This window comes from Globicephala melas, chromosome 19 (assembly GCF_963455315.2).
Source record: "Globicephala melas chromosome 19, mGloMel1.2, whole genome shotgun sequence".
In the NCBI taxonomy this organism is placed as follows: domain Eukaryota; kingdom Metazoa; phylum Chordata; class Mammalia; order Artiodactyla; family Delphinidae; genus Globicephala; species Globicephala melas.
In genome coordinates, this window is record NC_083332.1 from 5,639,170 (window position 1) to 5,654,208 (window position 15,039).

The 15,039-nt window shown below is 53.9% G+C and overlaps 1 protein-coding gene across 8 annotated transcripts; it reads right to left on the minus strand.

The window, feature by feature from the left end:
* Positions 1-1,262: 1,262 nt before the first annotated feature.
* SPACA6 (sperm acrosome associated 6) lies at positions 1,263-13,792 on the minus strand. 8 transcript variants are annotated; one of them, XM_030847756.2, is made up of 10 exons: positions 12,926-13,792; positions 12,473-12,550; positions 6,250-6,318; positions 5,508-5,531; positions 5,062-5,139; positions 4,827-4,931; positions 4,599-4,603; positions 4,241-4,397; positions 3,945-4,155; positions 1,263-3,648 (listed from the first exon to the last, which is right to left on the minus strand). In XM_030847756.2, the coding sequence occupies exons 1-10, from the start codon at positions 13,137-13,139 to the stop codon at positions 3,615-3,617; spliced, it is 975 nt and encodes a 324-aa protein (XP_030703616.1). In that variant the 5' UTR covers positions 13,140-13,792; the 3' UTR covers positions 1,263-3,614. The 8 variants fall into 8 exon arrangements, with proteins under 8 accessions (XP_030703616.1, XP_060145204.1, XP_060145199.1 ...); XM_060289221.1 differs by lacking the exon at positions 4,599-4,603 and having other exon boundaries at positions 1,263-4,397; XM_060289216.1 differs by lacking the exon at positions 4,599-4,603 and having other exon boundaries at positions 1,264-4,155; positions 12,473-13,792.
* Positions 13,793-15,039: the final 1,247 nt, after the last annotated feature.

A 15,039-nucleotide genomic window follows, 5' to 3' on the forward strand; every position in this document is an offset into this window, starting at 1 on the left:
CATCTGGGGTGCCAGCTGTTTGAAACTAGACAGGATACCCTCCTTCCTCGGAGCCTGGACTCCCTCTTTGGAACATAGTGATAGGAGTCCCATGGATCAGGGTTGTTTTGAGGGTGGAATTTCTCAACTCTTCATTCAGATACTTACAGAGCACCTACTATGTACCCGACACTATCATCTCATTTCATTCATTCTTTGATCCAATCGGCCACAAAAACATTTATCAATTTCCTATTGAATTCCACACACTTTGCCAGGTTTGCAAATACAGAAGCAATTAAGAGGCAGAATTTGCCTTCCAGGAGCTCCTAGTCAATTAAGCAAAGAGACTGTGATCCCTAGTTAAGGATACCCAGACACATGCCTCTATGACTTCTGTTGTCACAGAGGTGGGACGATTTAAATTATGAAAACTATTAAAGATTAGAAATTCAGTTCCTCAGTTGCACTGGCCACAATTCTGGTGCTTCATGGCCACATGTGGCTGGTGGCTGCCATACTGGACAGGGCAGGTCTAGAACGTTTCCATCAGGGCAGAGAGTTCTACTGGACATTGCTGCTGTCCTGACCATTGATCCTGACCCTTGTCTTTTCTTTCATATCCGACACGCTGATCCGTCAGTAGATCCCACTGGTTCTACCTACATGACAGATCTAGGACCACCACTCCTCACCTTCACTGTCACTGCTTTGTCCCCGAGCTGCATCTCTTCCCTGGATTAAAGTTGCTACCTCATGCCTGGCCTACCACCTAACAGTGACCTCTGCTTCCACCCTTGCCCCCTATGGTCTGTTAGCCATGCAGGAGCTATGTAAATCAAATCAAATCATGACATTCCTGGGCTCAAAAACCACCATGAAAAAAAAAAAAAAAAAAACACCATGATCTCATGCGGAGGAAAATCAAGAGCTTAGGGTGGCCAAGGTCCTGCATGAACTGGTCCCCCCCCCCCCCCCCCCCGGCCTCTGTGTTCTCTCTGACCTCACTGCATACTCATTTCCTAAAGCCCTGCTCCCAGTGGATTGAACTCCTGGCTGTTCTTGCACACACCAGGCACACCCCTGCCTCAGGGCCTTTGCTCCTGCTGTTTCTTTTGCCTGGAGCGCTCTTAACACATATATTCACATGGCTCATACCTCATCCCCTTCAAGCCTTTATTCTAGGGGCAACTTCTTGGGTGGGGCCTTCTCCAAAGATCCTATTGCTACCCTTCTCCCCCTAACATCCCGTTTCCCTGCTTTATTTTCTCCATCACATATATTATCATATGCCTTGGTGCACATTTTTACATAATTTTCTTGTTTATTTTTTGACCATCGATGAGAATCGAAACTCCATGAGGGTGCAGATTTTTTTTAAATTAAAGTACAGCTGATGTACAATATTATATAATTTTCAGGCATACAACAGATTCAATAATTTGTAGATTATACTCCATTTAAAGTTATTATAAAATATTGGCTATATTCCTTGTGCCGTACATTACATCATTGTAGTGTATTTATTTTATACATAATAGTTTGTGTCTCTTAATCCCCTCCGCCTATCTTGAGGGTGCAGGTTTTTGTCTGTTCTGATTTCTTCATTGCTGTGTCTACAGTGCCTTGAAAATGCCTGGCACATAGTAAACGCTCAGTAAATATTTGCTGATTGAATGAATCATTGAAGGGGAACACATCGGTGAATAAGAATATAAAGGAGCTTACCTTTTAAGTGGGGAAGACACAAAACCAAATTAAAAAATAAGTTTACATTAGATCTGAACACGTATAATGCACAAGCTAAAATAGGGGGATGTTGGGAACTCCCTGGTGATCCAGTGGTTAGGGCTCAGTGCTTTCATTGTTGAGGGCCCGGGTTCGATCCCTGGTCAGGAACCAGGATCCATCAAACCTCATGGCACAGCCAAAAAAAATTAAAAAATAAAATAAAATAGGGGGATGTCATGTGGGAGGAGGGGAGTCATCAGAGGTGACATTTGAGCTGGGACCTGTGCAATGAGAGGGAGGTGGCTTTGTGAGGTTCAGAGTAAAGTCATTTCAAGTAGGAAGAACAGCATGTGCAAAGGCCCAGGGACAGGACTGAACTTTGCATGTTCAAGGGACAAAAAAAAAAAAAGGCCAGTGGGGCTAGAGAGTAAAGAGCGGGAGGAGAGGGAAGTGGAGTCAGGCACATAAACACAGTGTCCGCCCACACAGCCTTGTCCTGGAGATTAAATGGGTCAATGCATGTAAAGGCCATTCAGGGGAAATCATAACTGAGTTAACTAGACAAAAAAGGGAACATTATTCTAGGCAGAAACTAGTATGTACCCAGGTCCTGGAGAGAATGAGAAGAATCATGATGAATACAACGAATGAGCAAAGGCCAGAGGAGCTGCAAGATAGAAAGATCAAGGGGGAAGAGTGGGGTGGGACAAAGTTAACCAGAACCTTGGGGGCCTTTGGAGGCCTTCGCAAGGAACTGGATTTTGTTCCAATAGCAATGGGGAGCCACTGAAGGGTTCTGAGCAGAGGAGTGACCTGATCTGACAAACTTCAAAATATCACTCTAGAGATTGGGATTGACATATACACACTACTATATATAAAATAGATAACTAATAAGGACCTACTGTATAGCACAGGGAACTCTACTCAATACTCTGTAATGACCTGTATGGGAAAAGAATCTAAAAAGGAGTAGATATATGTATATGTATAACTGATTCACTTTGCTGTACAGTAGGAACACAGTATTGTAAATCAACTACAGTCTAATAAAAATTTAAAAAAATAAAACCTTAGGGCTTCCCTGGTGGCGCAGTGGTTGAGAGTCCGCCTGCCGATGCAGGGGACGCGGGTTCGTGTCCCGGTCCGGGAAGATCCCACATGCCGCGGAGTGGCTGGGCCCGTGAGCCATGGCCGCTGAGCCTGTGTGTCCGGAGCATGTGCTCCGCAACGGGAGAGGCCACAGCAGTGAGAGGCCCGCGTACCGCAAAAATAAATAAATAAAACCTTAGCCAAAGTAGCAAAAAAAAAAAAAAAAAAAAAATCACTCTGGCTGCTTTGTGGAGAATGCACTGCACTGGCACAAGGCTGAGCAGAGCCAGGGAGGCCGGTGGGGACTGGCTGCTGCAGTGATCCACACAAGAGACGGTGGCAGACCACAGAGAGGGAGCATCTCCATGAGATATTTAGGAATTGAAAAGGCTGAGATGTGGAACTAGATTGGAAGTGGAGGAGGAATTAAACGCAACTTCGGTTTCTGGTTGAGCAGCTGGGTGGATGATGGTGCCCTTTATGACAGCAAGAAAGTCTGGGGGGAGGAACAGCCTTTCAGGGCGATATCAAGGACTCTTGAAAGGTGACTGCTGCAGGCGGAAATGTCCAGGATGCTGCCAGAAATCCGGGGAGGGGTCTGGGCTTGCACCTAACGCCTCATTACAGGACCCTGCACTGCAACAGCTGCGCCTATTACCGTCGTTATGGGGGCATGGGCACCTGGGCATCTTTGGGGTGTGCCGCTCTTCCTCCTAAGTTAGTAGTGACCACCTTCGAAGATGAAAGAATCTAGAGAGCTGAAATAGAGTCTTTATTTTAGGGATGGAAATAGGATAAAAAAGATAGCTTTGTTAGTCGCCGCTGCAGTACCATCGAAAAAACATCCTGGGGAAAAAAGGAGATGTTCGTGTGTGTGTGTGAGAGAGGCTGGGGACCAGAAATCTGAGTCCTGGAGCCTAGGTCCCAAAGGTGGTGATAGGGCTTGGACTCTTAGATCTGAGAAAATAGGGGTTGGGGGTTATGACTCCTGGTCTGAGGAAGGACGGGGTGGGGGCCTGGACTCCTAAGAGGGTCTGGCGACTCAGACTTCTGGATCTGAGGGAGGAGGGGCTGGGGACCCAGACTCTTGGGTCTGGGAACGGAGAGCCAGATGCTGGGATTCTGGGGTCCCAGGGACTCACCACGCCAGCACGGTCGCACTGGCTGAGGCTAAGGCCACAGCGGCCGCGAGCAGGCACTGATTGCCCGGCGTTAGAGCCTCGGGCCTGGCCAGCAGCTCGCCCAGGCTGGGCGTCCAGGGTTCGATCATCTCCCCCTCCCGTGGCGTCCAGCGCAACACTTCCCGAAAAGAGACCTGGAGCTCAGTCTCCCCGCGCGGTGGCGGACCTGTCACTGCGGGGACGCTCACGTCAGCCGGGCACGAGCCCCACCCCTCACGTAGCCCCGCCCCTGCCGCGCAGCTCCGCCCCTCCCGCACCGTTCAGAAAGAAGTAGAGCCGCGCCAGGGGCCGCTGGTCGTGTGTGATCACGCAAGAGAAGGTGCCGCGGTGCGTGGGCTGCACCGGCCGGATCCGAGCCAGGTATCCTCGGGCCCTTGGTATCTCTCGGAAGTAGGACAGGTCCTGAGTCCGGAGCTGCGGGACGCTTGGGCTGGAGCGGCGAGAGGAGGAGGGCCCCCAGCCCCGAGCCCAGAAGAGATTCTCTCCGCCCCGACTCGCCAAACCACAACGTAAAGCCCCGCCCCCGAGCTAGACCACGACTTTCTGAGCCCTGGCCCCACCCTCAGCTCTTATTCGCCGATCTTTCACGCATAGTCCCGCCTCCTAAGTCTTGACTCCGCCTCTTGGGCCTAGTATTTGCTCTCCCGCCGAAAACTACGGATAACCCACCCCTGAGCTCTGGTTCTGCATTGTGAGCTTGCCCCTTACCTTAAATGCCGAGACCCTCCCCTTGCACGAAGTCTGAATCTAGACCGAGTCCCACCCTCTGCATCCTGATTCCCCATCCTCTAGTAAAGCATAACCCGCCTCCTGTCTTCATGCTGGACCCTCCCCGACTCACACCTCCTGCGAACTTCCAGGAATAGGTGATCTCTTCCTTAGGCAGCTGGAAGTTCACAGTGCAAAAGAACATAGCCTGATGACCCCGAGTCACCGTCAAGTCCTGAACTGAAGACAAGTCCTCATCACCGCCTCGGCCCGCCCACGTCCGGCCCCGCCCCCAGACCACGCCTCCTCCGCACTCAGCTCCCTCTTCCAGTTTTTCAGGTTTCTTGCCCTTCAAGGCCACGCCCCTCACCTGGGCAGTCTAACGGGAGGTCGCAGACCGTAGAGTAGCATCCTCGGCAGCGGAAACGCCGGGCGACCTCCTGGAGTCCTATGGGACGGGAACGCTGGATCTGGACTCCATCTGCCTCCCCTAGTCCGGGTCCCTTCGGCCACCTTAAGGTCTATTTAACCTCCTTGGATTCTACCTGCCAGACAGAATCTGGGCCCCGCCTTCCCTGTGCTCACTGGCCAGCTCTCACCACGCTCCAGCCTCTAGGATCCCTATTGGTTTGCTTTGGTTTTCGGACCCGCCTTTTATGAGGTTTGTGAACAATACCTGGCTTACTTACTTTTCCCCGGGGCTCGTATTGGCCCCCTTCGGATCAGAGGCCCACCCGTCCTCTCCCATTTGTCCCAGGTTTCGACACCTACCACCCCGCTTCCCCCGCAATTCTGAGCTCTGAATGATGTGCTTACCGCAGGGACGGATGCAGGCCTGGACTGCGGAGAGAAAGCAAGCGTTACTACCCTGGAAGTCGCGGCAGGTGCCCACCTTAAGTTCCCCTAGAGGAAACGTTTCTGGGCCGGATGCATTCCTCCAAGAGGACAGAGCCAGGCCTGACGCGGTCCACCTAGGGGGCGGGGCCAAGCCTGCTGCATTCCACCTGTAGGCGGGGCCAGGCCTGCAGCATTCCACTAAGAGGTCAGGCACAGGCCTGCTGCTAGCGTCTAAGACGGGGTGGAGGGAAAAGGGCGGCAGGCCTGCTGCTCTCACCAAGGAAGCAGGGCCAGTTCCGGTGTATTCCGTCAAACGGGGCGGGCTTAGATCCTGGGCGATGCTCAGAGGGGACAAAGTCTAACTAGGGGGCCCAGTTAGAGGTGTGGTTGGGCTGGAAGTAGCCCCTAAGGCGGCCCGGTTGGAAAGGAAACCTTTCAGAGTGCACAGGGCCAGACACAGAGATCCAGGAAGAGGCCCGGGCTAATCTGGGACAGGACCGTCCTAAGAAGCGTTCCAGCTAGAGATAACCTTCCGTCGGAGGGGCGGGGCCGGACCCAGAGTGGTCCAAGAAGAGGAAGAGGCTGTGTCCCGAGTGACCCACCAAGGGAAGCTCGGCTCAGAGATCGGGCCAGGGGTTTGCGCTGAAGGGAGCAGATGGGGGTCTCGGGAGTGGGGTTTTCTAATTGTCTGTGCCTGGGGGAAGGAGATGGTCTATTTTACCTTCTTTAAGCTGTAATATAATCTTCTGCATTTTCTCCGCGGCATGAGGAAAGGCAACCTGAAAGGACCCTGGAGGGTAGAGGGAGTCCTTGTAGTAAAGACCCTTCCCCAAGGCTGGCCGAGCTTGACAGAACTCGCCGTCATCGTGCCTGTGCCCCTCCCCCAACCCCTCTCCACCCCCATGTCTCTGGTATATGCCACATCCTCCTACCCTGTCTACCCCAAAGGCTGACAGATCCCCAAACCTCCTTCCTTCTGCTGACTCTGGACTAACCTCTCTGATGGAACCCCTCAGCATCATCTGTGTTATCTTGTTGAGGGGAAAGGGGAGGATAAAGGTCACATGTCTTCCAAGGCCTCCGAGGCTCTATGGTCTGGCTTACTCTCCCTCTCTATTCCATCCCTAATACCCACCTTTCGTTTCCCCTAATATGAAAAGAACCATATTCTCTGGCACTTCAGGGCCTTTGCACGTGCCGCCTTCAGTTTCCAGCACATCTCTGCCCCTACTCCTACTCATCCTTCATGTCACACCTTGTGCCACCGCCTTAGAGGCTTTCCCTGACAAGTATAATCTAATCCAGTCCCCTGTTTTTGTCTCTAATAGTGCTGCATTCATTCCATTATAGCTCTCACCAGTTTGCAAATACATTTTTTTTTTTTCCCGGTACGCGGGCTTCTCACTGCTGTGGTCTCTCCCTTTGCGGAGCACAGGCTCTGGACGCGCAGGCTCAGCGGCCACGGCTCACGGGCCCAGCCGCTCTGCGGCATGTGGGATCTTCCCGGACCGGGGCACGAAGCCGTGTCCCCTGTATCGGCAGGCGGACTCTCAACCGCTGCGCCACCAGGGAAGCCCACAAATACATATTTTATATATACATAGTGATCATTTAAGTCTGTCTCTTAGTGCTATGTCCTCAGAACCCAGGAGAGGGCCCTGAGTCTTAGAAATAAGTATGTGTAGAATGAATTCCAGGATCCAACTGGAATGGAGACCACAGCTGGAGGCAGTGACCCCAATCCTTTGGATGTGTTATATTTGGCCTGGAAAGTGTTTTTTAAAATGAACCAGTTGCCATCATATAAAATTTGGGAAAAGTCACATAAAATGTTTGGCATCCCTTTAAGAAACTTGGAAGAGCTGTAAGAGAGACCGTATTTCCATGAGGCAGCAGTTAGCCGGAGCGTAGCAGCAGCCTCCCCCTTCAGACAGGGCACACACCCACTTTTACAGAGCTCCCAGCCTCTTCATTTCTATCCCTCTTTCACTCCTTTTTTTCCCCTTCCTTTTCTTTCTCTTCTTTATTTTATTTTATTTTATTTTTTGGCCATGCTACATGGCACCATGTGGGATCTTAGTTCCCCGACCAGGTATCGAACCTGTGCCCCCTGCAGTGGAAGCGTGGAGTCCTAACCACCAGGGAAGTCCCTCACTCTTTTTATGTTCTCTGTCCTTATGGATGTTTGAGTTTTGACCACTGAAATGGCCTCCAAGCTATAATGTTTTGGGGTTTTGTCAAAGTGGACGGGTGGAATGATTTACAGGTGGAGGCGGTTTTGGAAATCGAGAAACGTGGCAGGGTCCTATGGGCTGAATTGTCTCCCTCCCAAATTCATATGTTGAAGTCCTAACCCCCAGTCCTTCAGAATGTAACTGTACTTGGAGATAGAGTCTTAAGGAGGTAATTAGGTTAAAATGAGGTCTTTAGGGTGGGCCTTAATCCAATATGACTGATGTCCTTAGAAGAATAGGAAATTTGGACACAGACACAGAGGGAAGCCAGTCATCTACAAGCCAAGGGGAGAGGCCTCAGAAGAAACCAACCCTGCTGACACTGACTCCTTGATTTTGGACTTCTAGCCTCCAAAATTGTGAACAAATAAATTTCTGTTATTTAAGCCACCCGGTCTGTGGTATTTTGTTACAGCAGCCCTAGCAAACAAATACACAGGGATTGCCAGTTGCCTCAAAATATCTATTTTCTCTTTAGTAACATAATACTGCATTTTAGCTGAGAAAGCACCCTTCCCAGCTTCAGCTAAAAGACTGCATTTCCCAACCTCCCTTGCAGCTAGTTGTGGTCATGTGACTTAGCTGTGATCATATGACCAACTTCTGCTCCCTGAGATTAAGTGCAAATGTCATGTGTGAGTTACAGAAAGCAGGCTTAAGAGAGAAATGGTGACATATTATTGACCCCTTCCCCTTCCTCCATCCTGCTGCCTGAAACTTAGATTTGATGGCTGGTGCTCTAGCAGTTATAAAGGACCATGAGGATAAGGGGGTATACCCTAAGATGGTAAGGCAGAAAGCTGGAAGGGGCTTGGGTTCCCAGGAAAATGGAGCTGCCATACTAGCCTTAAGTGCCTAACTCAAGACTTATTTTTTATGGGAGAAATAAACTTCTAGCTTACTTAAGCCAGTGCAGGTTTCTCTGCAATTTAAAACCATACAAAACAGAGGAGGGAATTGAGAATATTGGCAAGAGACTGGCTGAAGTGATGATCATTGGGTAGAAGCTGGAGGGGGCGCTGAAGCCAGGAAGCAGGTTCAAAATGAGGGGTCAAGGACTTAGTGGTCTCTCCTTGGCCACAAGGCAGGCATGTGGTCTGGAGATGGCAGGATGGTCGGGAGGATGTGGTCCGAGTCGTGTGCTCAAATGAGAGGCCAGGATGTTGGAGGAGGCATCTAAGGAATATGTGTGGACCAAACCAAATGACTCACGGGGAAGGGATACACCAAGTCAGCCATGGGGCAAGGGAGAAGCATGGGAGGAAAGTAGGGATGGAGTGAAATAACCAGAGAGGCCAAGGGGCAGGGGCTATATCAACTGAACCACAAGGGGGCGCGGGTGGATGTTATAAAGTCTCCCCCAAAAGAGGTGCTTCATTAGGAACTTCAACTGTTTCTGATCATCTGGGTTTGAGTCCTGTCTCTTCCGATGATAAGCACACCTGTCGCACACCTGAGCTAGCCATCACACATCCTCTTCCCTATGTGACCTCGGCCAAGTATTTAACCTTCCTGATCCTCAGTTTCCTCGTTCATAAAACGGGGACAATATTGGCGTCTACCTCACAGGGTTGGCAGGGAGGATTGAATGTCATACAACATAAAAGCATTCCCCTTCCAAACTATGTGCCAGGTGCCATTTAAATGACCATGTGGGATAATGTCTCTAAGTGCTTGGAGTGGTGCCTGGCACACCGTGTCATAGAAGGGTCAACTACTGGTATTACCATCCCCAAGTTTGAGATGGGGAAACCAAGGCACAGAGAGGTTAGGAAGGCAGCCCAAGGTCACACAGCTAGATTTGAACCCAGGTGGTCCAACTCCAGAGCCTCCACATGCGACCACTACCTGTGGTACATACACTGCCCTCCTTGACACCATATTATCCATTCCATGGTTTACATACACTAACAGTGTCACCTGCCACCACCGGGAGCCACTCTGAGTCAGCACGTCCATCTCTCAGGTCCTCCATTTGGGAGAGACCCGGGAGTCATTCTCGATTCTCCCCATACCCCTCACCCCATATATGTCTGGTCCAGACATCTCCTGGGTCCATCCTCCCTGTCTAGCTGAGCCCCAACTTGCCCATCTGGAAAATGGGGCTATAAAACTCCACCTCCTAGGGCTGATACAAGGATATCCTTTAGGAAGATAATTAACAAGTAACTCTGCCAGGACTTCACTGGTGGTCCAGTGGTTTAGACTCTGAGCTTCCACTGCAGGGGGCACGGGTTCGATCCCTGTTCAGGGAACTAAGATCCCGCGTGCCACACCACGTGGCCAGCAAAAAAATATATAAACAAAACACAGCATCTTCCATATAAGGGGCAGGTTGGTCTGGGCCCACCTGAACCACTGCGTCTGGTCCGAGCCACCACTGACCTCACTGGTCTCTCTGCTTCTGCCCTTGACCCACGTGGCCTTAATCAGACCCTCTCCTTCCTTAAAATCTTCCAATGGCTTCCCCATATCAAGAGCAAAAGCCGAAGAGACTGGCTAAAGTGATGGTCATTGAGTATAAGCTGGAAAGAGGAGCCACCTTGGCTAAGGTCAGACCAAGGGCCCACCATAGTGGTTCTCAAAGTGTGTCCCTAGAACAGCAGCAGCAGCTCCCGGGAACTTGTTAGCAATGTCCATTTCTGGGCCCCACCTCAGACCTACTGCTGAGAAACAGAGGGAGGGGCCCAGGAGTCTGCATTTTAATAAGCTCCCAGGAGAGTCTGACATACACTGTGGGGCTAGAGAACAACTGGCCCCAGGGCCTTTGCACTGGCTCTCCCCTCTGCCTGGAAGCTCTCTCCCCAGGTTATCTGCGTGGCTCTCACTGTCCCCTCGTTCCAGTCTTTGCTCAATTGGACCTTCTCATTTGCAACTCTCCTGATCACCCCAATGGCCACCCCATTCTGTTCCCCTTCTGTTTTCCTCCACAGCACAGATCACCAACTGACATCAATGGCATTTCACTTGTTATGTTTAATAATCAACATAAGCAACCTGAGGGCAGGTGGCTTGCAGTTTTGGTCACAGCTGTGTCCCTGGTGGTGTTCCTGGCACATTCAATAAATATCTGTGGAGTACCAGCTTCTCCCAGCCTCCCATCTCCCTCCAGTCCGTCCTCCATGTGGCCCCAGAGGATCTTCCTACACGCAGAGCTGACCCTGCCCTTCCCCGGCTCACAGCCCTGCTCCTTCAGGACAGAGTGTCAAGTCTCCCTGACTCCCAGCTGAACCCTGGATGTCCCCCAGGCCCCTCGCAGTCATTACATCCTCGCCCAGCTGGCCATCTGCCCCCACCCCTGCTCTTCCTCCCAGGCTCCCGGTCTCAGGGATGACCCACTGCCCCCTCAGGCATGGAGGCAGACCCCGGACACGGCCCCTAATCCTCCTCTTCCCCTTTTCCTGAACAGCTCATCAGATCCAAGCCCCATCCCTCCTGCCCTTGACTCTCTCTACCCGATTCCCTCTTCTCCACCTTCACAATCCCCACCCCAGCTCTGGCCTCCTTCACAGCAGCCTCCACCCAGGCCTCCCAGCCTCCACGCTCTCCCCTGCTCCAGTCGGTCCCACACACAGCCCTCGCCAGGGTCTTCTACACTCAGAGCTGGACTTGTTTCTGCTCTTTTCAAAACCTTGTGTGACAAGTTGGCCTAAACCGGGGAGAACAGGCATCTCCTGGAATCTTCCTCCCTCCTCCCCAGTCAGCTCTGAGTTCCTCAGCTCTCCCTTTGGGGGTGGGGGATCCGCAGCTGAAGTCTTCTCCATGCTGGACCCCCCGGGAGCCCCCTGGATAGATGGGAACCGCCTCACGTTTAGGGATCTTTGTCAAAGAAGCTCCGTGGCAAGAGCAGGAAGCGAAAGAAGTAACAGCTAAGATGTAGACATAAGTGCAGAGCCCCCAGACCACTGACGTGGCCAGTTTATGCTGCAAAGCAGTGAGCGCTCCCACCCCCAGTCTCCAGCACACTGCGGGCATGGGGGTGGGGTGGGGGATCCTGTGTCACGTGACCACGGTGGCCTGATGCGATCACTGCTCATGCTGCCCTTCGGCCGCAAGGGTCGCCCCAGCCCTGAGGTCCCTCCCCACCGGCACATGTATGTGTTTCTCTAGAGTGTGTGTCTCACCCACCCCAAGGCTGTCACGTGTGCCTGTCTCCCTTCACAGCTGTCACCTGAATCATCCTCTCTCTCCCTGTTCCTACCTGTCTTCCGGCCCCCTAATAGCCTCACATGTCAAAAATGTGGAATTACTTTGTTAACTGTAGGGAATATGTGTGTTTTATCCTAGAGGAAGATCTCTTCCCTGAAGTCTGTCTCACTGGGGGAGCCCTGCCTCTCACTGAGCTCTGAGGCCACCCTGGGAGGCAAGGAGATTGTCCCATCTCTCAGATGGGTAAGTTGAGGCCCGGGTGGGCGGGGGAGCCATGATGCATCCAGAATCTCATAGCCAGGAAGAGGGCAAGCCACACAGTGAGGTCAGAACGCACATCTCCCTGATCCCAGCTGGCTTGAGACTCTAAGTTACTTCTGCACTGTCTCCACCAGCCCCTGCCCATCTCCTCTCCCCGACAAGGCTGCCCAGCTCCCTCAGCTTCCAAGCGTCACCTCCTGCGAGATCGCTGTCAAGTTCTGGGCTTTCCCCGCACAAACATCCATCTCCTGGGGGCTCCAAGCCCGCATCTCCCGCCGCTGCCGGCCCCGCCTCACTCACCCTGGGCGGCGGCCACCTCCTGCAGGGAGTGGGTCATCTGGGTGAAGGCGTCGTGCAGATGGCTCCTTTCCTCGTAGTCTGGAGGTCGGAGGCAGGAGCTGGGGTGAAGCGGTTCCCCAACACCACATCCCCAAAGTGGACCTTCCTCTGCCTCTCTCTGAGCCTCTGGCCTCCGCAAAGCCTCTGTCCTCCCGTCTCTGAGCCTCTGGCCCCCGCAAAGCCTCTGTCCTCCTGTCTCTGAGCCTCTGGCCCCCGCAAAGCCTCTGTCCTCCCGTCTCTGAGCCTCTGGCCCCCGCAAAGCCTCTGTCCTCCCGTCTCTGAGTCTCTGGCCCCCGCAAAGTCTCCATCCTCCCGTCTCTGAACCTTTGTTCCCCTCAGTCTCTCCAGGCCTCTCTGGTCCCTCCTTCCACATGCCCCCCTCGGGGCCCTGGAGGATGTGGGGTGTCTCCTCACTGATTTCAGTGTCCTGGAGGCCCTTAAAGGCATCTGTTAAGGCCTCCTCACACTTCTCGAGGTCGGGGCTCTCCAGGCCGACGAAGATCTGGCAGATTTGGAGGCGCTCATTGTAAGACGTGAAGCAGAGGAGACAGGCCCAGGCGGAGGCCCGGAAGACCGTGAGGGCCACCAGGGCGGACGGCACAGCGCTCCCTGCGGCCAGAAGGGCCATAGCGGAGGGTCTCAGCCTGTGGAGAAGCTGGAGACTTTTGTGAGGTCACAGTGGTGTGGGGGAGGGGCTCAAGATACAGGGTCAGAGGTCAGGTTGCAGTCTCCAGTCCAATGTCAGGTTCCAGGGTTTTCAGGGAGGAAGGGTGTGTCGGGTCAGGGGTCAGGGGTCGGACCCCAGGCTGATGGCTGGGCCGGATGCCAGGCTCCCAAGAACCTCACCTGTGACCCTGGACGTCCTCACAGGTTAAAGGGTCTCAGGGACCCAGAGGCCGGCAGTACGGTGTGCGGGGGCCCGCCAAGCCCTGGGGTGTGGTAGTGGGGTGCAGCAGAAATGGACATGGCACAGAGACACCGTGAGGGCCCGAAAGACAGAAACCAAGCCATGGAGAGACATGGGGAGCGTCAGAGACCCAGAAAGCACCATAAGAGACAGATGGAGACAGGGTCTCAGAGGTCACTGTGCAGAGACCCAGCGGAGCTGGAGAGACAGAGAGGAAGCAAAACAGAGATATCTTGATGGGAGAGAAACTCTTTGAGGGAAGGGGCAGGAAGGAATGTAGGGACGAGGACACGAGGAACAGCCCAGCCTCTCCTCCCACGATCCCTGCGGCAGCCCCTCTCCCCAGCCTGGCGGGGTGGGGCAGGGGACCGGGGTCAGGGGTCCCCGCCGGGCCGTCCCGTGCAGGGCGCAGCCTGGGGAAAGCTAGGAGGCCGTATAGTGATCTCCGTGGGTGTCCTCCTCAACTATACAACCTCCTACCTCAGCCCGGGGGGCGCGGCAGGTGGACAGACAGACGGATGGACTGGACGGACAGACGGGGGCCAGGGAGGGCGGGGAGGGCCGGGGAGGCCCCAGCCGCGATGGTGAGCCCCCGACACGGACCCACAGACACGAGCTTGTGTGCGGCGAAGGCCCCGCAAGGTCGGTTCTACGGGTGGGTGCCAGGACCCAGGAATGCGGGCCCCCGGCCCCCTCCTCCCCAAGGAACCCAGGAGTCAGCCCCTCGGCCCCTTCCTCACCAGGGACCCAAGAGTTCAGGCCCCAGGCCCCTTCCTCCCCACAGGTCCCCGCAATCCAGGCCCCCTAGCCTCCTCTCCTCCCCCAGATTCAGAAGTCCAAGTCCACAGCCCCCTTCTCCACTGGGGACCCAGGAAGCCAGGCCCCCCAGCCCCCTCCCTCAGACCTGGGAGTCCGGCCAGGCCTGCCTCCTTGGAGAAGACACAGCCTGGCTTCCTGGATCCCGGGTCAGAGGGAACCTCACCTGTTTTGGAGTTTGGTTCCTTGGACAAGACAGTTCCCTACCTACCTGTCAGATTCAGAAATCCAGGACCGGTGTGGAGACCGCCCACGGGATACGAAACCGTCATGCCTTTCTGGGTATTGTGTCCCCTCTCTCCTCCCTTCCTTTGGCCTCTCATCACGCACAACACTGACAGCTAGGATCCCTGAGCGCTGATACCGCCCCAGGCCTCTGTCATGTGGCAGGCAGGGGCTCAAGGTGCCATCAGCACCCCCATTTTGCAGGTGGGAAGGCTGAGCCCCAGTCAGCTGGTGAGTGGGAGGGGCCAGGCCCGCAAGGTGGCGGGACCAGCACCCACGCTTCCCCACCCCTGGGCTGAGTCTGTGCACCCGAGAGCCTCCGCCTCTGTCCAGCGCTCGTCTGTCTTGCTCTCACTGTCTCCGGCTCCATCTCCATCTTTCTGGTTCTCTCTCCCCATCCTGCCGTGTTGCCGCTGGCTCAGTCTCCGTCTTACCTGGTCTCCATTTCCTCCAGCCTCTGCACGCTTCTCCCCGCTCTGCGTTGCCCACCCTCCCCCTCAGCTCGGCCTTCTCCTTGCTCAGTCCTCTCTCTCTCCTCTCCCCGCCTCCTGGTTCTCTCTCCTTTCTCTTTTCTCTTTCT